Raw genomic sequence first — 26,368 nt, 5'->3', positions numbered from 1 at the left:
GGTGGCTTCATCTATAGTAGGTTCCATTACTGCGGCGTGTGCTGCATAGCTGTGGTTACACACACACACACACACACACACACACACACACACACACACACACACACACACACACACACACACACACACACACACACACACACACAGAACCAGTAAATGGAAAGACTTTCAGCATGTGTGCATAAAGTCATACGACGTGCAGCGGAGGGCGACGCCGGTCAGAAATCTTTCTGTCCCTCCTTTCCTGTCCGTCCGCCGGGTGAGAGATACATAGTTCATTGAGCGGGCACAAGGGGCTGCCCTCTGTGTGTGTGTGTGTGTGTGTGTGTGTGTGTGTGTGTGTGTGTGTGTGTGTGTGTGTGTGTGTGTGTAAAACTGTTAACATTCAAGGCAGGACCCCTGAACCTCCGAGGACTCTCCCCGCGTCCCGCTAACCTTTGTTTTGTTTTTGTTTTTCCGAGCTTCTCTCTCGTCTTCCGTCGCCGTTTCCACCATCAAAACAAATCCGGTTTTCTGTCGATGTCGCGCGTTAGAAATTAACTTTTTTTTTTTTTTTTTTTAAATTGCTTACAGGGCTTCTTTAGAAAAAAAAAAAAAAAACTGCGCTCGCTTATTATAGTTTTTCGAATCGCTTCTTTCTTCTTATTCTTGTTGCTCTGTTAACTCAAATAGAAAACTCAGTTTTTCTCACGCCTTGTCTCTAGATGTCCCTCTTCACCTCTTCACCTCCTCACTTCTTTATATTTTATTCTTTTTGTGCTTTAAAACGTGTTTCCATTGTGTTAAATGTCGCGCGGTTTGCTAGAAATCCACACAACCGCTAAAATAATTTTTTTTAATTTTGAAGAAAAAAAGCTTTTTTTTTTTTTGCTTTCTCACTCTTTTCTCTCTCTCTCTTCATCCATCCATCCATCCATCCATCCATCCATCCATCCATCCATCCATCCATCCATCCATCCTTCCTCCTCCTTGTTGAGAGTAGCGGGAGGTGCTGGCAGTGGGCTGCCGTGCCCCTTCCTTCACCCCGAGAACAAGCTGCTCCCTCCTTCAACACTCTTGTTCCGGGCCGAGCACCGAGCGCGACGCTAATCTCCCCTTTCTCAGTGTGTGTGTGTGTGTGTGTGTGTGTGTGTGTGTGTGTGTGTGTGTGTGTGTGTGTGTGTGTGTGTGTGTGTGTGTGTGTGTGTGTGTGTGTGTGTGTGTGTGTGGAGGGAAGAGGTCGCGTCTAAGCTGCTCCCAAACTAAATGTTCTGATCGCCGATGAAGTAAAGTTCCACGATTCATTTATTGTTGGGACAAACAGGCGGCCGGACCGCCGGCGAACAAACCAACCGCCGTCTTTAGTTCCTCTCGACGAGGAGGAAGTACAAATGTACATTAAGGGGCGGAGCTTCGGTGGAGGGCGGGGCTCGGCAACCTGTGGCTCTGGAAGAAGCTAGAGGACAAACCAGCATGCGTAGTGCAGCACGTAGATAAACGCTCCGTGTACTGCTGACTGTACGGAAGTACTGTAGTACTACCATACCTGATATTGGCAAGTAGCTAAAGGGTAGTACTCAGTATCTGTACCTGTAATCAGCTAAAGGTTAGTATTGAGTATTGGTCCTCAGTGTCCTTAAGTAGATAAAGATTAGTACTCAGTATCGGTATCTGTAAGTAGCTAAAGGTTAGTGCTCAGTATCAGTACTTAGAAGTAACTAAAGGATAGTACTCAGTATTAGTACTTGTAAGTAACAAAAGGGTAGTACTCAGTATCAGTACCTGTAAGTAGCTAAAGGTTAGTGCTCAGTATCAGTACTTGGAAGTAACTAAAGGTTAGTACTCAGTATTAGTACTTGTAAGTAACTAAAGGGTAGTACTCTTCCTTTGTGTACTCCTTCTCCTCGTCTCCACTCAATCCAATCCGTCTTCAACCCAACAAAAACACGAGAACGTTGTAATATTTAAAGAAATGCAGTAAACTGACCACAAGTCGTCAGTTTCTAGAACATTAATGTCCTTCAATTCAGTTTTTCTAAAAAGTGGAGCACAAACTATCGACACGACTACAAAATGTACTAGATGCCAAAGAAAAACGACTTCCTGGAAGATTTCTGTTCTAAAGACAGTTATTTTTTGAAGTTCCCAAACGGTTTGTTCCACGATGACGGTTTAATTTTATATTAACTCCCGTCGTTCGGCTCTAATCTGAGATTTCTGTTCAGTCCTTCGTCCTTCGTGCTGCCCCCGGGATTCGAACCGGTGTCCCCAACACTCGAGGTCAAAACTACTGCAAAACCTGGTTGAACTGCAAAGCAGCTATACGTCAAAGACATACATGAGACAATATAACCTGTCATCTACCATGTTTTATATATAGTATTCCTAATTTGCTCCTACAATGTGTGTACAATATATCACATTTTATTTTTATTATTCAATAATGTTCACATATTATCTGATACTGAGCTTTTACTATATTATATTATTTAATACACTGTAGATACAACCATATCTCATTGTATATTCCGTATACTCTTATATATATAATCGCACTTTCATTTGACTTTCTTTAAATATACATGAATATTTCCACTGAGCCTGATGTTGATGCGAACGTTTCTCTCTGTGCAGCTTGAACACAGAAAACTTGCATTTATACATTTATATACGTTTGTCTGGGCAGTTTCACAGTAGAAGTAGATGGGATACGTGTGTGTGTGTGTGTGTGTGTGTGTGTGTGTGTGTGTGTGTGTGTGTGTGTGTGTGTGTGTGTGTGTGTGTGTGTGTGTGTGTCGGGGTATTAGCTGGGGTCCCGGGGTTAGTGCTTAGAAGAGTTTTGAACAACCATAATCTCCCTTTCTATAATGTCCCCGGGTCAGGGGCCAGCCCTCCCCTCCCCCGCTCACCCCCCCCCCCCCCCCCCCCTCCCCCGCTCCCCTCTCCTCTATTCTCCAGGTTTCTTTGGCTGAACTATCCGTAGCACTCCTCTGTTAATCCCTCCTTTTACCCCCCCCCCCCTCCTCTTTTCCACCCATCTCTCCGCCACGCTCGCGGCTCGCTTCCCCCCCCCCCCGACTTATTTCTTCTTATTTCTTTCCTCCCCAGTTCCTTTATCTCTCCTCCTCCCATCTCTCCTCTCTCTCTCTTTCCTCCCTCTCTCATTCCTCCTCCCCCTCCCCCTCTCTGTCCCCTCTGATGTGGTGGCGTGACCGCAAAGGGACGGGGTTCATTGTCAAGTCGAGGACCATTCACACACACACACACACACACACACACACACACACACACACACACACACACACACACACACACACACACACACACACACACACACACACACACACACACACACACACACACACACACACACACACACACACACACACACTCCTTGGTATCTCTGGCACCGGCTGAACGATTGACAGTTGAAAAGAGAGGAGGAATTCCCTCACAGCCTTTGACCTGCTTTCCTCTCGCTCCGTTCTCCTCCGACGCTTTTCATCTTTAACCTTTATTTTCTGACACATCCCTCCTTTTTTTTAACCCCCCCCCCCCCCCCCCCCCCAAACAAAACGGGGGAAACAACAAACGTTGGCATGGTTCTGTGTAGGAGGCCGACCCGTCAGTCAGCGCTCTGCAGGTTTGGCTTCGGGAAACGTCTGGCTTGTCGGCGTATCCCCGTGGCGTTTCGTCTTTCGAAAAGTGTTTCGGCGGCACTGAACCTCCTGACTCACCTGCTCCGTCACCAATCTGCGGCGACTTCGCCTCGCTGTGTGCAAACTACGAGACGAATTCACGAATAATCCCTGTCACGTTAAGTGAAAGTAATGAGACTCTTGAGTTGGTCTCCGTCAATGGAAGGTCGCTCTACCACGTCGTCGTGTTCGTTTCTCAACATTTGGAATATTCTGGGTTACTTTTGGAAAAGTAGTGTCTTTACTTTACTAAACTCAGCCACGTTATTTAAAAAAAAAAAAAAAGGTTCTTCCTCCTCTGGGATGTCGTGTTTGTTACTGTTTGTCAGTAAAACGTTTTTTTTTAACTTCTGATTGAATTATTGTAATCCAGATACTTTATAGAATATCACATCAGGTAGTGGAGGAAGATGCTCTATAATCTGATGTTAGAGGAGGAAGATGCTCTTTAATTTGGACATTAGAGGAGGAAGATGCTCTATAATCTGATGTTAGAGGAGGAAGATGCTCTTTAATCTGATGTTAGAGGAGAAAGATGCTCTTTAATCTGGACGTTAGAGGAGGAAGATGCTTTATAATCTGATGTTAGAGGAGGAAGATGCTCTTTAATTTGGACATTAGAGGAGGAAGACGCTCTATAAACTGGATGTTAGAGGAGGAAGATGCTCTTTAAACTGGATGTTAGAGGAGGAAGATGCTCTTTAAACTGGATGTTAGAGGAGGAAGACGCTCTATAAACTGGATGTTAGAGGAGGAAGACGCTCTATAAACTGGATGTTAGAGGAAGATGTTCTATAATCTGGACGTTAGAGGAAGATGCTCTTTAATCTGGATGTTAGAGGAGGAAGACGCTCTATAAACTGGATGTTAGAGGAGGAAGACGCTCTATAAAATAAATGTTAGAGGAAGATGTTCTATAATCTGGACGTTAGAGGAAGATGCTCTTTAATCTGGACGTTAGAGGAAGGTGCTCTTTAACCTGGACGTTAGGAGGAAGACGCACTATAAACTGGATGTGAGTGGAGGAAGATGCTCTATAACCTGCTTTTACCATCTATCGACTCATCCCAACAGCTCCACACTTCCACAAACTCTTTCTTCTCCTTTTTCACACTGAAGCACGAGGCGTTCACGTGCACCTGTAAAAAGCAGTTTCCTGCTCCCACAGTTTCTTTTCTCTCTCCGCTGCTTCAAAACATCACCCTGATATTTCTACTCTGAATGTACACACACACACACACACACACACACACACACACACACACACACACACACACACACACACACACACACACACACACACACACACACACACACACACACACACACACACACACACACACACACACACACACACACACACACACACACACACACACACACACACACACACACACACACTCCAGCCAACGTGTGTGTGTCGATCTGAGTAAACATAATTAGCTGTGTTTTTTTGTCTTGCCCTAATAAAAGAGTCATTTGTTGGACATTTCCACTGAGCTACAAAGAGGACATTTATAAGCCCGGGCCCAGGTTCGCCCTCAGGCCAACCCCAACAGAACAGACGGGGGTATTTTTAGCACGAGCAGGGACAGAGAGTGTGTGTGTGTGTGTGTGTGTGTGTGTGTGTGTGTGTGTGTGTGTGTGTGTGTGTGTGTGTGTGTAGAGCGAGAACGAGAGAAAGTTGGAGATTTTATGACACCTTCTATGATCGTGGTGGCATTTATCAGATGATTTGTGGGGAGAGTGTGTGTGTGTGTGTGTGTGTGTGTGTGTGTGTGTGTGTGTGTGTGTGTGTGTGTGTGTGTGTGTGTGTGTGTGTGTGTGTGTGTGTGTGTGTGTGTGTGGCTAAAATACACACTTTACTGACTTTGCAGGTCATAGCAATCTAATGCCCCGTTTCCATGACAACGTTTCAAGTGAAACGCATCGTTTCTTTCTCGAGAAAAGGTCCGCTTTTACACTGAAGTGCTTTGGAAATGATGTCCTTTTACACGGAAACGCTGAATGCGAGGCTGTTAGCACGTTGGACCACGGGATGGCGCTGTTGGTTGTTTTAGTAATGAAACCACACGCGCACGCACGCACGCACGCACGCACGCACGCACGCACGCACGCACACACAGCAGAGAACAATCTGCCATAAACATTAACAATGGGAGTACAAGGACATTCTAGTGGACAGAAGTTGGTTTGTTATTACGGTGACTGTCAAAATAAAAGCACCAAGTCCCAGGAGAACATGGACTGGGAGTCATGACACCACGGAGTTAACCGTGTTCTGATTGGCCCTACTGAGCATGTGCAGAAGAGCCAGTTACTGCGGCCGTGGTGACCGGGAGCAGCAATTGAGGAAAGTTGAGTTTCAATCCATTTCCATGGAAACGCAGTCGGAATGGCCTTTAGTTTCTTTTATATCCGGCAAACTCTCGCTTTGTATCTTCAGTACATGTAAATTAGTATGACGCTCACATGTTAATGTGGTTTTCTTTTGGACATCTTCAGCTCCTGTTAGTTTGTTCTGGTGCTGAAGAAAAAGAAAGTGGCGTGTTCCTCCTCACACGTGAACACACACCATGTTGTCTGCTCTCTCTCGGCACAAAGTAAAAAGCTTTAAAACATCACGAAGAGAATGGCTGCTTCTGGTTTTCAGCTCATATCAGTCTGTGACCTCGCAGAAAATAAATCCGCCGTAATGTCGTGGTAGTAAGTCTTTTTTTTTTTTTTTTTTTTTAATCTGTGTTTTTCGGTGACGGCGGCTCCTTCGCTTCACTGAAGTTTGGAGGTTTCAGTGTGACGCCTGCGACTCGGCGTGGTTTTTGTACGTGTTCTCCTGTGAGGAATAGTGTGGCGTCATTACATCACAACTTTCCATGCTCGCTCCGTGTGTGTGTGTGTGTGTGTGTGTGTGTGTGTGTGTGTGTGTGTGTGTGTGTGTTGCCAGATTTGAGCGGGAGAAAGAAGAGGGGGACGGGGTGTACACTTCTCACCTTTTAAGCAAATGTCATCCAGACCACACCCCTGGCACACACACACACACACACACACACACACACACACACACACACACACACTAAAACATGCCCAAATACCATTTTTAGTGTAACTTTTGTGCAACGAGACACTTTTTTCCACCTACTTGCAGAGAATATGACAGATGAAACCCTTCAGCGTCGGCCAAGACGTGTTTCTGTGTGTGTGTGTGTGTTTGTGTGTGTGTGTGCAAGCAAATGGGAGTGGAAAGAAAAATTACAAGAAGAAATACACAAATAGTGAGCAGTAGCTGCACATGTACGCACACACCCAGAGAGAGAGAGAGAAAAAAAGAAGAAAGTACACAATCGGGCCAATCTGATGCTGTATCTTGGAGTGTGAAAGGGAGCCTTGTCTGGCTGCCTGAGGAACTCCCTTTGAATTGGGCTGTGTGTGTGTGTGTGTGTGTGTGTGTGTGTGTGTGTGTGTGTGTGTGTGTGTGTGTGTGTGTGTGTGTGTGCAGGGCTGCCAGGCAGACATACTAAACCACTCTACATCCATGTGGCAGCAAAATGTAGCTTGGAAAACAACCCCACTCTAACACACACACACACACACACACACACACACACACACACACACACACACACACACACACACACACACACACACACACACACACACACACACACACACACACACACACACACACACACACACCCCGAGGGTTCTAGAGGCCAGCCGGCGACCTGGTGTGTGTGTGTGTGTGTGTGTGTGTGTGTGTGTGTGTGTGTGTGTGTGTGTGTGTGTGTGTGTGTGTGTGTGTGTGTGTGTGTGTGTGTGTGTGTGTGTGTGTGTGTGCATGCCACAGTAAAAAGAGGAAGTGTACAGGAGCTGTGAAAACAGTTCAGGTCAACAGTTTGTACCCAGACAGATCGACCTAAGGGGGAAAAAAAAAAAAATCAGCAGAAGTGAAGGAACGAGGGGCGAAAGAAAGATTACCGCCGTAAAAAAAATACACCTTTAAATGAAGGTCAGCCTTAAAAAAAAAAAAAAAAACTTGCAGAAGTGGCTGCAGCTGCAGCTGCTGGACCACAATGCTTTGCGGCAAACCGCAGAGAATCAGGACGCGATCAAGCAGCATAAATAAACGAGCGTCAGCACCTCATGAAAAGGTCTTAGAGCGCGTGAAGGAGCTCAGGGCCAATTAGGAAACGCAGCAACGTGGAGGTGGGGTTCAGCATTAGCGCGCATGCTAATGAGCAGCATTTTTCATCTGTAACGGCAGTCTGGCAATCAGGGGCTTTTCAAAGAGACATGAAACAGCGGCCGGCGGGCATCTGTGTTCAATATGGAGAAGGAGAAGAAGCAGTAGTAGTAGTAGTAGTAGTAGTCGTACTAGTAGTAGTAGTAGTAGTAGTCTTGGAAGCTTTAGTTATTATTTTGACAGGTGTTGACAATTGTTCATTTCAAGCTCGAATCAAGAGGAAAACTGGGCCAAGAACTCGCCTGAACGTAAAATAAATCTGGAAATAACCAGTAACTAGTATAAATTCAAGCAAGTATAAAACTATTGTAAGACAAGTCAAAGTACAGCAGAAACGAGCTTAAAATGAGCCTGTAAACAACTAGTCTACACCCAAGTTAAAACTTTGCCAGTAACAGTCATAATACAGTAAAACTAAGACAAAACAAGCCCCAAACTGGCCTGTAACTAGTATAAACCTCCCCAAAATAGTAGAACATCGGCCGCAAATCAAGCCAAACCCAAACTTTTAACTAGTGTGTAAAACTCTCCTAAAACCAACTGAAAACCAGTATGTAACGAGCCGATAATTAGTGTGAACCCTGAAGGAAACTAAAGCTTATAACTAGTCTAAATCCAACCTAAAACTAGGAAAAACTTTGATAAAACCAACTCCAAACTGGCTTGAAGCCAGTCATCATAAGGGGAATCATTGGCGCTTCATGAAAAGCATAAAAACGTGTATTATCGTTTATCTACACAAGTAAGCACGAGTGCCATCAACGTGGAAATAAACTTAACTCCCTAGAAAATACAGAAAAGTTCCAAGAAACGGTATTTGGTTTTCTGTGGGATACAAACGAGAACCAATATCCTGGAAAAGCTTCAAAACAAGCGCGTGTGAACATCCATTCTTGTTTTCCTACACAAGTGGGGACACGTGATGTTGAGAAGACATTTTGAAGACCACATAAAGGACATGAATAGAGTCTGAGACGTGTTTTTTAAGTTACTGGATGAGTCATAAGTAGGGAAGTAGTTGCTTAAATATAAATCAGGAGATCAAGACAAATCAATGTATTGTCCTTGAAAGATGTGAAAACATATTGTGTATGTATATGTGTGTGTGTGTGTGTGTGTGTGTGTGTGTGTGTGTGTGTGTGTGTGTGTGTGTGTGTGTGTGTGTGTGTGTGTGTGTGTGTGTGTGTGTGTATCTGGCTTTCTACTTTCAATACATAGTTTTAAGGTTATTAAGCATTTATGATGGTTGTAATTCCAGTGGATTTAAAGAAAAAAACCTGAATGGACACTAATGTTACGTCTCCAAATGGCATGAAAAGTATGTGTGGGCGTTTCTGTGTTTGTACAGTGGTGGAGTCTCACATGAGTGAAAATATAAGGACCTTGTCGGGATATTAATACATCTTTACACCAAGACATGAAGACTAAAGCTGGTGTTCGGAAAATAGTAGTTTAGAGAAAACCTGAAGAAAATGAATCTAACGTCCCTGTAGGGAGAGAGAACACAACTTGTGTGTGCGCGTGTGTGTGTGTGTGTGTGTGTGTGTGTGTGTGTGTGTGTGTGTGTGTGTGTGTGTGTGTGTGTGTGTGTGTGTGTGTGTGTGTGTGTGTGTGTGTGTGTGTGTGTGCCTCTCGGTCATACATATCTCTTTCCCCTGGAGTAAACTGGGGTCAAACCAGTTAGTGTTGTCACGGCAATTTGCAGTTTGGGCCTCTGCGTGTTTGTTTGCTTTGCACTTTTTTTTTTTTTGGGTGAATTTTATGAATCCGGAGTGTGTGTGTGTGTGTGTGTGTGTGTGTGTGTGTGTGTACTGTATGTGTGAATACTTGCGTGTGAACGACGTGTTGTTCCAGTCAGTGTGTGTGTGTGTGTGTGTGTGTGTGTGTGTGTGTGTAACACAGTAAGCCGCCCTCAGGCTGATATATATTCTTTTCACTCAAACAGCCCATTTACAGTTGTGGGGTCGACTCCCTCTCGCTCTGCCGTGACCTGGACCGCTCAGAGGTCAGCGTCAAAGACGAACCCGGGTCAGCCCGCTAACTGGCTCCAGCTCCGGTCCTCTGGGGCTTCACCGACAGCCAGGTGGCTCAATCTGTGGCTCGGGGGGCCTGAAATGGGCCGCCCGGCTCTTTGACATGGGTCAGAACATGACAAGGCGACAACGTGTGATAAGTTTAGTCTCTCAGTCATTTCTAAACCTTTAAACGCTCGTTTCTGTGGAATTTAAAGACCAAGTCAAACGAAGAAGAGTTTTAATGTCATGTCATTAACAACTCTGAGTTAACAAGAGTTTCAAACGGTTGGTGGCTCAAATCCCGAAAATCATCATTCTGCCCCGCTGTTCCTCTTGGAGGATAAATTCAATCTACTGTTCTCCGAGTCGTTTTGAGAACCTCTAACCTCGGTTTATTTGTGGATTGAGAAGATCTCAGAATCGCGTCCCGACAGGCAGGCGGCGCTGAATCAGCTTTCCTTTGCATTGAGTCGACGGACATCATCAGTCCGGCCGAGACGTTTCTGCACCCGAGCCGCCGAGACGGAAAGGTGGGCAACCTCCAGCACGAGGGCCCCAAAGCGCAGAGGCAGAGGGAACGTCAGAGCTCAAAGTGGGGGAGACGGTCAGACCCCGGAGATCCTTCTAGATTATTACAAAGTGCAAAGGGCGCAGAGCAGCTTGACTTGGAATGGAGCGGAACCACGGGGCGGAAATAGAACCAGCGACTCTTTGAAACTTATGAAAATGTATACCGTCACACCACACACGCGTATTTCATATCATGTTAAAATATTTAACATTTGTAGCTATTTTATGTCATTGATTATTACCCATCCTTCAATCAGAGGTATTATATAATGGTATCAATAGTAATATAATCTGTATATATTGGTATATATGTTAGTGGTACTTTAAAGTTATAAATCTGTACGTGTTAGTAGATAAACCAGTCGTATTATATAGTGGTAACAATGCTTTATATAGTAATAAATCTATACATATTGGTCAATATATGTTAGTGGTATTATAGAGTAATAAATCTGTATATATTAGTAAACATGTATATAGTCATGGATCTGCATATATTGATAAATGTGTAAATGGTGTTATAGAGTCATGTATTAGTTGATATATTATTGGTACTACATAATTATAATTAATACGTAATATATTTCTATCCACTGATAAATGTGTTGATGTTATTGTATAGTATTTAATCTGTTTATAATGGTAAATGAAATGTTGCTAGCTCAGTGTATTTGCTCTGTACATACTGGCAGATATGTTCGTTTATTGTATCACAATTAACTCCGTATAATTCTAAATATAATACTAGTTTAGAATTGGTGCAAGCTTTGTACATCTAATCAATATACTATATATTGGTGTGTATGATGGATTGGATAGTATTCAGTGTACCTATATTAGTATATCTCATTAATTTCATATGATCGAGTCTGTATATATTGGTAAATATATTTTGCTTTATATTCTGGTGGTATTTTATCATAGATAATCTGATAATATTGGCATACATGTGATGATGAAATACTATTTTATATGTAAGTGGCATTGTACATAATTATATGTATAGCATCATATCTAATAAACATATATTGATATATATGGCTCCTATATCACAAAAACAAAAAAGTTTGAAGTAAATTTTGGCCATTTTCTCTTGATGTGAATCTGCTTGAAATTCACATTATAGAAGATTAATAAAAGGTTCTTTTATGGTTCTAGTTGTGGGTTCTGGGCGAAGTGTTTCCCGGTCGGAGATCTAATGTCTAACTCCTCTCGTCCAGGGTTCGGGTTTCCACGCGTCGCGGAGGCAGAAGTACGGCAACGTGTTCAAGACGCACCTCCTGGGCCGGCCGCTGATCCGAGTGACGGGCGCCGAGAACGTGCGCAAGGTGCTGATGGGCGAGCACACGCTGGTGACGGTGGACTGGCCGCAGAGCACGTCCACGCTGCTCGGGCCCAACTCGCTCGCCAACAGCATCGGGGACATCCACCGCAAGCGCAGGAAGGTCAGGAAAACACAACGTCCGCTGTTAGCACGCTAGCATGCTACTGTTTTTAGCAATGCTAGTGTTTAGATTATACCAACAACGTGAAGACCGAGCGGGATCCACACGACGCATTCTACCCAGGTACAATAGAGTACAACTAAAGACACTAATAGATCCAGATGGTCTTACTCCTACAGAAAGCATTAGCTCTGATTGAAAAAATTAAAAACTAGAGCTGAACTCGGTAGAGCGCAGCACTTTGCCAACACCACATTTATTTGGGGGACGGAGTTAGTACTCGGGTCAATGCTAACGAGGTAGCTCAGGTAGTTACATCACTGTGTGAAACACGGAGCAGGGAGCGTCTCCATGGCAACAGACACTGATCTCCTTCGATCTCCATGAGGTGCCTCGACCATCCACTCTGTACGGGATTTTTTTTTGTTGGCCGTTTTTTGAGATTTATTCGGAAACGGTTCGCCAATAGCCTCCCAAAATCTAATCAATTAGTTCTTGGATGATGATAAATAATCCCTGAACATCTCATGCAATTTGGGTTAATGGTTTTTGCAAAAAGTTGGTAAAATACATGTATTCAAACCAATAAATACATAAATAAATACCCACAGACAAAAACATCACCTTCCCTGAACGATCGCTGGCGAATGTAGAGAAACACTGATCAGGAACAAAACAAACTCACAAAATCCATAAATCTCAAAATTAGAATTTTTAAGCAGCAAGTATTAGCATTAGCCAGAGCTATCGTCAACACCGAAGGTTACCATTTCTTTCCAGAGGCACTAACATCCAGATTATAGAGCATCTTCCTCCCCTAACATCCAGATTATAGAGCATCTTCCTTCTCTAACATCCAGATTATAGAGCATCTTCCGCCTCTAACGTCCAGATTATAGAGCATCTTCTTCCCCTAACATCCAGATTATAGAGCATCCCCCTTCTCTAACACCCAGATTATAGAGCATATTCTTCCCCTAACATCCAGATTATAGAGCATCTTCCTTCTCTAACATCCAGATTATAGAGCACCCTCTTCCCCCAACATCAAGATTATAGAGCACCTTCCTTCTCTAACATCCAGATTATAGAGCATCTTCTTCCCCTAACATCCAGATTATAGAGCATCTTCTTCCTCTAACATCCAGATTATAGAGCATCTTCCTCCTCTAACGTCCAGATTATAGAGCATCTTCTTCCCCTAACATCCAGATTATAGAGCATCTTCTTCCTCTAACGTCCAGATTATAGAGCATCTTCCAACTCTAACATCGAACATTTCAGCATGTAAACGGACATCATTTTCAAAAACAATGTGTTTTCACTTGAGATGTTGTCGTGTAAACGGGAGCCGAATCACAATAATCTAATCCGCAGCCGCTCCAGTAGAGTTTTGAACTAAACTCAGACTAATCTAATGTGAGGAGGATTTAATCTCCGACCGTCTTCACTTTAAAGAAACTCCACGACTTTTCACCTGTTTTCAGTCACTGATGAAATCTTTTACACACACACACACACACACACACACACACACACACACACACACACACACACACACACACACACACACACACACACACACACACACACACACACACACACACACACACACACACACACACACAGTATCAGTGTAAATTTATCCCGTCTGCTCGGCCTTATCAGCTGCGCTCTGGCTACTGAAGCGTGAGAACACCCCCCCACCCCCCCCCCCCCCCGCCCCCTCCACCCACCCCCCCGCCCCCTCCACCCACCCCCCCGCCCCCTCCACCCACCCTCCACCCCCCTCCTCCACCTCATCTACATGAGGACGGACTCAAGAGAGAGACTCTGTTTCATTTCTCTCATTCCTCTCCGACTATTATCTCTCCTCCTCCTGATGCCAGGACCATTTCAGGTAATCAGCCACTTACCGCTGCCTCCCATTATCCCCTCATCCCCGGGGCGCATACCTTCCCCTCACACACACACACACACACACACACACACACACACACACACACACACACACACACACACACACACACACACACACACACACACACACACACACACACACACACACACACACACACACACACACACACACACACACACTCAGCATCACAGATAAACACACAAAGTATCAGGAAGGGTCCGGTGATGTGTTTTCCTGTAAATCAGCCTCTCGTTTTCAGGAACGAGGGGAAGAAAGAAGGAGTAGTAGGGGGGGGTTGGATCAGAGGTGGGGGGGTCGGGTTTCGTTGCCGCCGTGCCCGGGGACGGCGAGGGGTCGGCTGGGTCTAATCTGAGCTCTGATCCCATACTCGTCTCCCCGGAGACCCTCGAACTAACCTCATGTAATGACCCCTGATTAGGAGGGCTGCCTCCGACACGACACAAAGAGGGGCTTTCTGTGGGGGCGCACACACACACACACACACACACACACACACACACACACACACACACACACACACACACACACACACACACACACACACACACACACACACACACACACACACACACACACACACACACACACACACACACACACACACACACACAAAATCAGTAAGGTTGCTCAAACTAGTTGGTTGCTATGTTGCCAAGTTTCCTTTGTGGGACATTCTGCATATTAGAATCACAGCCGAGTAAAATAAATAAATAAATAAATAAATAAATAAATAAATAAATAAATAAATAAATAAATAAATAAATAAAATAGGATTATTCTGTTCAAAGTTCCCAAAATTAAATAAAGAAAGTTGAGAATTAAGTTCAGATATTCAAATTTAGGCCAGAATCTGGAAGTCAGCTCCGTAAAATTAAGAGTATATATCTAAATTTAACAGCTGTTGATGTCGAAAACTGTCTTTTGGGCAGAAATGTGAAATACAGACAAATAAAATAACCAAAAATGTTGAAGATAAAATCAAATCACGGAGATTAAAGTGTGAATTTCCCAAACTGTATTGTAATTTGTTTGGTAAAAAGTGATGGAATGAGCAAAGAAATGTAGAAAAGTAGTCCAAATGTCGACAATTAGGTTATTGTTATAAAAAATAAGTTTATTGTCAAAACTAGCAGAAATGTTGATGGAACAGAATCACAAAATAAATATTAAGAGTCAAACTTAACACATTTTAGTCAAAATGATAAAGCAAAGTCATTATATTGACAAATGGACTCAATGAAATGTTTAAATAAAAAAATAGGATAAAGTTCAAGGTGAAAATGAGGCGAATCAAGAGTCTGAATGTGACGAGTTACAGGGACGTGTACCTTTAAATCCTGGGCTTCAGTTTAAAATGTAGTAGATTAAGTAGAAGGTTTGATGGAAACTGGTCGAATGAACAGAAACTTGATTGTCAAAAACATTGGAACAGGTGAAAATGTGGAGACGTGTGTGAGTGTGTGTGTGAGAGTGTGTGAGTGAGTGTCAGTGTGTGTGTGTGTGAGTGTGTGTGGGTGTGAGTGTGTGTGAGTGTGTGTGTGTGTGTGTGTGAGTGAGTGTCAGTGTGTGTGAGTGTGAGTGTGTGTGAGTGAGTGTCAGTGTGTGTGTGTGTGTGTGTGAGTGTGAGTGTGTGTGTGTGTGTGTGAGTGAGTGTCAGTGTGTGTGAGTGTGAGTGTGTGTGAGTGTGAGTGTGTGTGAGTGTGAGTGAGTGTCAGTGTGTGTGTGTGTGAGTGAGTGTCAGTGTGTGTGAGTGTGAGTGTGTGTGAGTGTGAGTGTGTGTGTGTGTGAGTGAGTGTCAGTGTGTGTGAGTGTGAGTGTGTGTGAGTGTGTGTGTGTGTGTGTGTGTGTGAGTGAGTGTCAGTGTGTGTGAGTGTGAGTGTGTGTGAGTGTGTGTGAGTGTGTGTGTGTGTGTGTGTGTGTGTGTGTGAGTGAGTGTCAGTGTGTGTGAGTGTGAGTGTGTGTGAGTGTGTGTGAGTGTGTGTGTGTGTGTGTGTGTGTGAGTGAGTGTCAGTGTGTGTGAGTGTGAGTGTGTGTGAAGGAAAAACGATCCTCACACAGCACATTAGAGTTCGGTGGATCAGCAGAGCCAGTTTCCATATAACCTCATGTTAAGTTTGGAAACTGGCTCCCTGAAGGAACCAGAGCCGGATGGTTTTCCACTACAGGGCCAACCAGTGCCAACCAGGGCCGAGCCGGGCCAATCAGGGCCAACCAGGGCCAAGCTGGGCCAATCAGGGCCAACCAGGGCCAACCAGGGACGAGCTGAGCCAACCAGGGCCAACCAGGGTCAATCAGGGCCAACCAAGGCCAACCTGGCCAATCAGGGCCAACCGGGTCAACCAGGGCTGAGCCGGGCCAATCAGGGCCAACCAGGCCAATCAGGGCCAACCGGGTCAACCAGGGCCGAGCCGGGCCGAGCCGGGCCAACCAGGGCCAAAACAAGAGCGAGTGTCTGTACTTCCCCTCCGAGGAAAACACAGTCTTTATCGGCTTTGAGTTTCCAGGAAGTAAACCGTGCCGAAGGTCAAATCTTTGCTCGTGAGCTCGCTGGCAGTCTGGAGGACCTCAGGGTTTTCGCCGGGTTGGGGCTTTCTTGTGGACTCGGTCTACACGACGGGTCTGAAACCTGCTCTGGAGCCACATGTGGCTGTTCAGCTGCTCTGCAGCGGCTCCACGGAGCTTTTCGTTTTCATTTTTGCACAGCGGTGTTCTGGAACGGTCAGAAGTATTCACGACCGCGGTGGTGTGCATGCACAGCGCGGTAGCAGCACTTTCAACCGTTTCCACGGAGACGGAGCGAAAGCTTTAAAAAACAAACCAAAAAAATGTATATATAATTGTTTGCTGTGCTTTTCTTATTTTCATTTTTCTTTTCTGCATTTTGTTTTTCCTGAAAAAAACCGTGCAAGCAATTTTGATAATTTTATTTTGACAAGTTTTGTTGTATTTTTTAATTTTTCTTTGGTATATTTGCTATTTTTCCCCTTTTTTTTCTTTGCAACAACAACAGTCTTACCTGTTTTACCATCTTCATGGAGATTTAACCATTTGTGAGAATCAGTGCAGTGTGTAAACAAACAAACAAACAAACAAACAAACAAACAAACATTTTGTACGCATGTATAACTTTCTGAAAGCCTCCTGCAGAGGAGCTGGACAGCCGCAGGCTGCAGACCTCCGGGTGTCTCGACCCTCCCTGTGCTCCCCCACATCACCAGTAGAGGGCGACACTGATTCCACCCGAGGTGAAGCTCACAGCGAGCCCTCGCTGTCTGAGGGTCAGAGGTCAGATGGAGGCGACGCTGCTTCAGGAAACCCTGATTACTGCAGCAGGACCTCGGAGCACCGCCACTAAATGATCCCCAAAACAAAGATTTTGATCTTGTTCTCAGGTTATTCACGTCCTCGTGCCGCAAATAAAACTGAGGCTCAGGCCTTGGAGATTCTGGTGATGCGTGTAGGGAGGGTGTGAGTAAAAAACCCAACATGGTAGGACAGACATACGGGCTAAAATGGGGCTTAAATCAGCTTTTAAACAAAAACAACCCGAAAAAATAAGTCAAATATTTCACATTTCTGGGTTAAAGAGCGGGAAATTCTTTCTTATTTCTATCTTATTGTCTTTCATTCCAAACCATTCTATTTATTTCTACTCTGTTCTATAGAATTCTATTCCATCCAGGTCTATTGTACGGCCCTATTCGTATTCTTATTTGATTCTATTCATTTGGATTCTACGCTGCTCCGTCTTTTCTTAAGAGAAATGGAAAAGACGGGTTTGACTGGAGAAAGAGGACAGAAAGAAGTGCAAAGTTTTCTCTTGAAAAGGGAAGAGAGAGAGAGAGAGAGAGAGAGAGAGAGAGAGAGAGAGAGAGAGAGAGAGAGAGAGAGAGAGAGAGAGAGAGAGAGGAAAAGGAGGGCAGAGAAAAGAATAAAGAGTCTTTACATGTCTGTGGAACCAGCAGCTCGCAGCACTTTCACATAATTTAAGACATATGGACGTTATTAGGACAACTCTGTGTGTGTGTGTGTGTGTGTGTGTGTGTGTGTGTGTGTGTGTGTGTGTGTGTGTTTAAGCCTGTGTCTTTGCGCTGCAGGCTACAGAAGACAGTCACGTTTTGTGGTGCAGCGAAATGACTGTTGTACTGAACAATCTTCCTCCTCCTTTCCTCTTCTTCTCCTCCTCTTCCTCCTCCTCTACTTCTCCTACTTGTCCTCTCTCTTCCTCCTCCTCCTCTTCTTCATTCCCTTCCTCTCCTCTTCCTCTCATCTCCTCCTGTTTCCTCTCCACCTATTCTTTCTGTTCTTCTCCTCTTTCCATCATTCTTCTCTTCTTCCTCTTATTTTCCTTCTCTCTTCCTCCTCCTTGTCTCCCCTTCTTCTTCTTCTTCTTCTTCTCATCTTCCTCTCATCTCCTCTACCTCCTTTTCTTCCTCTACCTCCATTGGAGTGTCACTGCATGAAAAACTCCCTTTGATTGGCAGAGGGGCTGTGTGTGTGTGTGTGTGTGTGTGTGTGTGTGTGTGTGTGTGTGTGTGTGTGTGTGTGTGTGTAGGTAGACAGAGAGGTAACTACAGGTCACACACATACACACACACACACACACACACACACACACACACACACACACACACACACACACACACACACACACACACACACACACACACACACACACACACACACACACACACAGTAGCTCGGTGAGCAGAAAGTGTTTCACCCAAATTGACCAATTATCCAGAGCAGTCAGCGAAGACGAGCCAAACGTCACCGCGTCACACGACTCTGACTTCCCTCTTCATCCCTCCATCCTCCATCTTCCCCTCCGCTCACATCAAAATACAAACATTTCATTTCTCAACGGAAAAAAATATGTTGACTAAGTTTGACGAGTCAAAATCGCCCGTTTTTATTATTGTTTGTAGTTTAGTCTTTACAAAGTGATCCAGTTACTTCACAAGTTACTCTACATTAAAAGTAACTTTAGAGAGAGTAACTCATTGATTGCATTTCCTCTGTATGTCAGTGGAAGATGCTCTATAATCTGGGTGTTAGGAGGAAGATGCTCTATAATCTGGAAGATGGTGAAGGACGAAGCACCATGACCTGGGTGTTAGAGGAGGAAGATGCTCTATAATCTGGACATTTAGGAAGCTGCTCTATACTCTGGATGCCAGAGACGAAGATGCTCTATAATGTGGACATTTAGGAATATGCTCTATAATCTGGGTTTTAGAGGAGGGATATGCTCTATAATCTGGATGCTAGAGAGGAATGTGCTCTATAATCTGGATGTGATGAGGAAGATGCTCTACGATCTAGACATTTAAGAAGATGCTCTATACTCTGGGTGTAATGAGGAAGATGCTCTATAATGTGGATGCTAGAGAGGAATGTGCTCTATAATCTGGATGTGATGAGGAAGATGGTCTATAATCTGGATGCTAGAGAGGAAGATGCTCTATGATGTGGACATTTAGTAAGATGCTCTATGACACCTTAGCGGTGAGGCTTCATTAGCATGGTAACCATAGCAACAACCTTTAGACAGCTAATGAGGCATCGTAATAACAACAAGACGTTTTAGTGGATCCACACACTCTCTGTGGTTAACCGCCGTCGTCTAGACGACAGACGCTCGATCCCGTCGTTTCCTTCATAAGCCGACAAAGCGACCTGCAGAGGAACGACGGCGTCTGCGACGGCCGGCGTTCGCGTCCCCGGCGCTCTGGGGGTCAGACGCCGAGCGCCGCCTCCTGCGGTCGGGGAGGGAGGGAGGTCATGTACAGCGATGCGTGAGCGGCGGCGGAGGAAATGTAGCGCCGCTAACGCCTTAGAGTGGCCTGTGATCTGGCCTGGCCACTCGCCTCACGCACAAATATATACATATATATATATATATATATATATATATATATCCACCAGAGCAGTCCGCACACGTAATACACACTTTCATGCACACGGCTCAGTAGACTATTGTTCATTCATTTCTGAGGGAGGGAGGGAGGGAGGGAGGGAGGGAGGGAGGGAGGGAGGGAGGGAGCGAGGGAGGGAGGAATGAGCAGTGAAAAAGAGCAACCAGGGTAACGGAGGAAGGAGAAAAACGAGAGGAAAATGAGGCCGAGGACAAAATAAAGAGTACAAGCTACCAAATGATCGTTATGGTGGCTGGAACACAGACCTCAAGAGCCGCATGTACCCTGGCCCGGCCCGGCCCGGCCCGGCCCGGCCTGGATCGGCCTGGACCGGGATCCCACCAGAAGCTGCTCCCTGCAACTGCAACTGCAACGGCGCATGCTGGCACTGCAGCTGTAGTCAACACTTCTTCTGCACATGCTCAGTAGATGGACAATAACAAACGTGGCGTCATGACTTCCTGTCCATAATTCTCCTGGGACTTTGTTTTGAAGTAAAAAAAAAGGTAAAACTTTCGTTGCATTTTCGGGGTCCGTTTACACGGAAAAAGCAACTTTTTGAAAACATCTCCCAAGGTGGAACTTTTCGAAAATGCTCTGAGCCTGTCTCTATGGAAACCCCGGCGGGAAACGTTGGGGCGCGGCGGCGGCTTCAGGTGGAAACGCAAAACTTCAAACATCCGTATACATGACAACGGTGCTCGGGTTTACGCGGGAAAAGCAACTTTGGGAAAAACAGCTCCCAAGGTGGAGGTTTTTGAAAACACTCTGCCTCCGTCTCAATGGAAATGGGGGTAAACATAACTTTTTAAAAACACTCCCGACTCTGTTTCAATGGAAACGGGGGGCAGGGGAAACGCAACTTTTTGAAAACGCTTTGACTTCGTCTCCATGGAAACGGGGAAAACGCTAATTTTGAAAATGCTGCTACTCCGTATGCAGATCACAGCCGCAGTAAATAATTGTTCTGCACATGCGTCAACAGATGGACCGTAACAAACATGGCGGCCACTGGAGTGTCACGGCCCCCAGTCCATAGTCTCCTGGGACTTGGTGCTTTTATTTTGACAGTCACCGTAATAACAATCCAATGTGGTTGTCTGTCCACTAGAATGTCCGTGTATGAAGAGTGTTAATGTTTATAACGATTTTTCTATACGCATGTGTGTGTGTGTGTGTGTGTGTGTGTGTGTGATTTCATCCCAATAACAACCAACAGCGCCCACTAGTGGCCCGTCATGCTATCGACATCGTTTTCACCGTTTCCGCCACATAACGCAGAAAAGGTCGTAACGTGACCGCGGCCTGAGACTCTCACCCAAACAGAGACGCCTCCAGAGTTTTTCTACACACTCCTCTCTCCTCCAGCCACATCAATTTGCGGCTGTTTTAGAAAGAGCTGTAAAGGTTAAACACACCAGACTGTTATTTATCCAAATAAAGCGAAGCGTTAGTGACTGATTCACGTTAATATAAAAGCCCTATTCTAGTCCAGGCTGCTCTCCTTCTCCCTCTGCTCTCTCCACTCCAGCGCTCCCCACTTCTAAATCACTTCCAAGACTGTTTTAAGGGCAGTTTTTGGAGGTTAAATCTGAAGGAATGTTATTTGTCCAAACAACACTGACGACTGGTGACTGATTCATACTAAGAAATACTACAAGCCGCCAGGAAAGACTTAACTCTGCCTGCCCCCGGCTCCCTCCTCTCTCTCTCTCTCTCTCTCTCTCTCTCTCTCTCTCTCTCTCTCTCTCTCTCTCTCTCTCTCACTCTGCTTGTCATTCTGGTTCTGCTGACTACAGGGGAAAACCTCCACAATGTATAAGTCTCTGTAAAGACTGGGCTGTGGGGGGGTGGGGGTGCTGGGGGGGTAAATAGGGAAAGGCCATCACAGAGAATGAATATGAATAAATGCACAATGGAAAGTCTTGTCTCGGTACGACTCCAGGACAAACCAGGGTTGAAGAAAAAGCCAGAAAATGATCAAAACCAAACAAACCCGATGTTGGAGGACTGAAGGTTGTCTTTCAGCGCCGAGCGTCTTCTGAAGCTCAGCCGTGGAATTTTGCAATTCCAACGTTTCTCATGCGACGAGAATCCACGACGTTCCCACAACGATTTTGACCTCAAACGGGAAAACTTTTCGGACATTTTGTGCGTCGGTTCACGTGACCTCTGGAAACGCAACTTTTTGGAAACGCTGGGACTCCGTCTCCGTGGAAACGTGGGAAACGCTCCCACGGTGAAAGATTTTGAACACAACTTTGCTGAAATGCCGCCAGTGGTCCTGCGCACCACGGCCGTGGTAACTAGTCGTAGTCGCAGAGCGGCAAACTGTCGTTGTGTTTTTGTGTCTGTTTACAACAAGCGCTTTGCCTCGGTCTCCATGGAAACGGAGGAATATTCAACTTTTGGAGAACGTCTCCGTGGAAACGTATCAAAATATCTTGTCATGAGCACCAAGGCTGTAGTAAAAAGTTCTTCTGCACATGCCCAGTAGAGCCAATCAGAACAAAGTTTCCTCTGTGATGTCATGACGCCCAGTCGATATTCTCCTGGGACTTGGTGCTTTTATTTTGACAGTCGCCGTGATAACAATCCGACTTGTGTCTTCTTCTAATGTCCACCTACTCATCCTTAACGTCCATAGGTGATTGTTCTCTGGAGGCATGTGTGCCTGGTTTCATTACAAAAACAAACAACAGCGCCAACTAGTGGCGCCGCACATTGTTTTCAGCGTCTCTGCCATGTCCCTGTATGTGGACGTTGTTTTCAAAACTGTTACGTAATGAAAACGCAAAAACAACGGGGGCCTCTTTGAAGCGCCCGTCACTGGAGATCGTTCATGCTGACACTTCCACTGATCCACAGGCAGATCCATCGGCGCATTCGTTTTACACGTGCGGTAGATTTTGCTTCGTTTCCTTTTTTCCTGCATACGGGACTCAAACCCCCGGGTCCCTGACACTCGGAATCCAGATTTGAACTGGACTCCATTCTAAAAACAAGTGCTTGGTTGTATAAGAACACTTGTGGGTTTGACTCGGGGACAAAAGGAGGCAAAAATGCCAGAAAATGATCAAAACCAAATAAAAAAAAATGCTATTTTTGGCAAAAAAGTGCCTTCTTGCACCGTGTTCCACTGAGCCGGATGGAGTCCAAAAAGTTTGACAGGATTTGCCAAAAAGTAGTTGTGTTTTTTGCACAACCTCACTTCCCGCCAAACTCCTGCAATTCAGGAGCATTTATTAAAAGTTCTGCGCTTCAACTTGCTTCTGCCTTCCCCCGTCTCCCCAGGTGTTTGCCAAAGTGTTCAGCCACGAGGCCTTGGAGTCGTACCTGCCCAAGATCCAGCAGGTCATCCAGGAGAGCCTCCGGGTGTGGAGCTCCAACCCCGAGCCCATCAACGTCTACAGGTACGGCCAGCCTGCAAGCAGGAAAACATCGTTAATGCTCATTTCAGCATTAACGCTCCGTGCATGGGACACGTCACAGAGCGATGAGTCGTTGCTACTTTTTTCTTTTTTAATCCTGAACTCGGTTCTCCGGACAGCAACAAGAACGATTTCCTGTTTCAAGTGAAAACGCATCTTTTCAGAAATGTTTTGTGTTTGCGCGGCAACGTTTTGAAAACGACGTCCGTTTCCATGGAAACGGCAGAAAAACTGAAAATGATGTAGTTACCATGTTGGACCATGAGATGGTGCTGTTATTGCTTTTTTTTTTAATGAAACCACACACACATAAACATTAACACTGTTCGTACACGGACATTCTAGCGGACAGACGAACAAGCTGGATTGACTTTCAAAATAAAAGCACCAAGTCCCAGGAGCATATGGACTGGGAGTAGTGACACGACTGAGCATGTGCAGAACAACAAGTTACTGTGGCTGTGACGCGTTTTCTCCATTTACACAAAGACAAGAGTGAGAACAGTTTCAAAAAGTTGCGTTTTCAACAGACACCCAAAATGCCACGGAGGTTTTTACGTTTTCACCAGAAAACAACACGTTTCTCCCCGTCGTCGTGGTAACGGGGCCTCAGACGACCCCGCTGGTTCACAAAAGTAAAAACAATCCGGTTTATCAAAGACAAAGACGATCAGCCATACCTTGTACTGATGTATGTAAAGTTTTCTCAGATAACTGGAGATGTAAACTGGAGTAATCCAGCATTCCTGCGACCTTTTAGAGTGAAATCCACTTCCTGTCCGGTGCGTTTCTTGGTGCTAAGCGGGGGCGGGGTCTCCTCTCTGCAGGGAGAGCCAGAGGCTGTCGTTCACCATGGCGGTGAGGGTGCTGCTGGGCTTCAGGGTGTCGGAGGAGGAGATGAAGCACCTGTTCTCCACCTTCCAGGACTTCGTCAACAACCTGTTCAGCCTGCCCATAGACCTGCCCTTCAGCGGCTACAGGAAGGTGTGTGAGCGCCTCTCCAAACCACGAGGTCCAAACCTCCCGCCGCCGCGTCTGGTTCTGTTTCTGGCAAAATAAATATCTGTACCTTCTCCTCAGTACATTCTCCAATCGGTCTCGTCTCAAAGCGACGACACGAGTCACACCACGTACATATTTTCTGGATATTATATGCTTTTATTTTAGCATCGAACATGAATAAACAGTAAATTAATCATCTTCTTCTACATACTGAATACAATACATTTCACTACTATGATCTACTTTTTCTAAGCGGGACGCCGGCGGGTCGTCTAGTTGGGTGACGCTCTTTGGCGTGTGTTTTTCAGGGTATCCGCGCCCGGGACACCCTCCAGAAGAGCATCGAGAAAGCCATCCGGGAGAAGCCGCTGTGTTCGCAGGGGAAAGACTACAGCGACGCGCTGGACGTCCTGATGGAGAGCGCCAAGGAGAACGGCGCCGAGCTGACCATGCAGGAGCTCAAGGTAGAACACGCCTCAGAGCACGTGTGTGTGTGTGTGTGTGTGTGTGTGTGTGTGTGTGTGTGTGTGTGTGTGTGTGTGTGTGTGTGTGTGTGTGTCCAACAACAGGCTTATTTATGCTTCAGTTTAACACAGAAACAGATATCTGTGTTTTAAATGGCGTCTATGTTAATGCCTTAATACCTCCATGCTCCACCAGAGGGCGTCGCTCTGAATCAACGTGACCTGCTTATTCTGAGGTACTAGAAAACCATCTCAGGAACTTCATGGGGTCGTAGTGCTGGTTGAGAAGTTTCAGGTCTGGAGTGGCTCACATATCTGAATATCTGAATACTTGCCAAGTCGCCTATCAGGTCCGGTACTGCACGGAGTACTCGTTCTGGTGAAAGATCCCCGATACAACCCGGCGAGATTTACGTGATGTCAACACCGTCGCCCGCTGGATCGGAGGTTCTTTAATATTAGTGAGAATGACGAAAATAAGATGGACTGTAAAGAGGAGGAGAAAGATGGTTGGTACAACGCCAGCAACTTAATCACCAGAGACATTTGGACCAGCAGAGTTAGAACGATTCCTGGTCATATGACTTCACTATAACGACGACTGTACAGAAGGTATCGGTAACGTGGACCGCGGGTCTGGGCCTCAGTGTGACTCCGATATGGTTCTGATGTCAGGAGTGAATCCACACGTTCAACAAGCCGCTTACTCCTGTGGAGACGGCGCAGAGACACACCGACTGTGAAGCGTGCGGAGACAGACGTAGAGTGTTCACTCTAGAACGCACGCACACGCACACGCACACACACGCACGCACGCACGCACGCACGCACGCACGCACGCACGCACGCACGCACGCACACACACACACACACACACACACACACACACACACACACACACACATGCGCGCACAATGTCCACGGCTTCTCTAATCAGCACGATTCGTCCTGGGACTGTAAGCGACTCGAGTGACCGACGAGAAACGTAAAATATGACGGGATGCGAAGTCGATGCCCACAGGCAGACGGCAAAACTAACACACACACACACACACACACACACACACACACACACACACACACACACACACACACACACACACGGTCAGGCACTCCCTCGATTTACCTATTAAAGCAACTCTGAGGAATTCGGTGGAAACTCAACTCTCGCCGCTTCTCGAGCGCACTCTGTGGTTTCTGGGTTAAGTCCAGGGCCAAAAATAAGTCAACACTCGTCCCCCCCCACCCCCCATACACACACACCCCACCCCCCCGCTAGGGGTCTGAAAGAGGCCTCCTGTACGCACACACTCACACATGAACTGGGGAGGCCCTGTCGCAGAGGCCCAGGCCGACACACTCTCCTGCAGCTCGGTGACGCACACAGAGCCAACGCACTCCCCACACACACACACACACACACACACACACACACACACACACACACACACACACACACACACACACACACACACACACACACACACACACACACACACACACACACACACACACACACACACACACACACACGATGGCAGACGAGAGGTTCAGGATAAGAGCCACTGCTTCAATAATCCGGCGCGGTGATTCAAATGTTGCTGTTGGATAACGACTCGCCCACTTTTCAGGAACTAAGAGAAACATACTACGGTTATGTATTT

At 45.8% G+C, this 26,368-nt stretch overlaps 1 protein-coding gene across 1 annotated transcript in view; it reads left to right on the top strand.

The window, feature by feature from the left end:
• The window catches only part of cyp26b1 (cytochrome P450, family 26, subfamily b, polypeptide 1), a 37,125-nt gene that overhangs the window by 7,791 nt on the left and 2,966 nt on the right, over window positions 1-26,368 (top strand). Inside the window, exons 2-5 of the mRNA XM_080486667.1 lie at window positions 11,723-11,947; window positions 23,102-23,220; window positions 24,066-24,222; window positions 24,549-24,704. Coding sequence (XP_080342793.1) covers window positions 11,723-11,947; window positions 23,102-23,220; window positions 24,066-24,222; window positions 24,549-24,704 — 657 coding nt within the window. The remainder of the gene's footprint in view (window positions 1-11,722; window positions 11,948-23,101; window positions 23,221-24,065; window positions 24,223-24,548; window positions 24,705-26,368) is intronic.

Source organism: Lipophrys pholis, assembly GCF_963383615.2.
Source record: "Lipophrys pholis genome assembly, chromosome: 18".
Lineage (NCBI taxonomy): Eukaryota > Metazoa > Chordata > Actinopteri > Blenniiformes > Blenniidae > Lipophrys > Lipophrys pholis.
The sequence above is the reverse complement of the archived record's forward strand: the minus strand, read 5'-3'. Positions and strand labels throughout refer to the sequence as shown.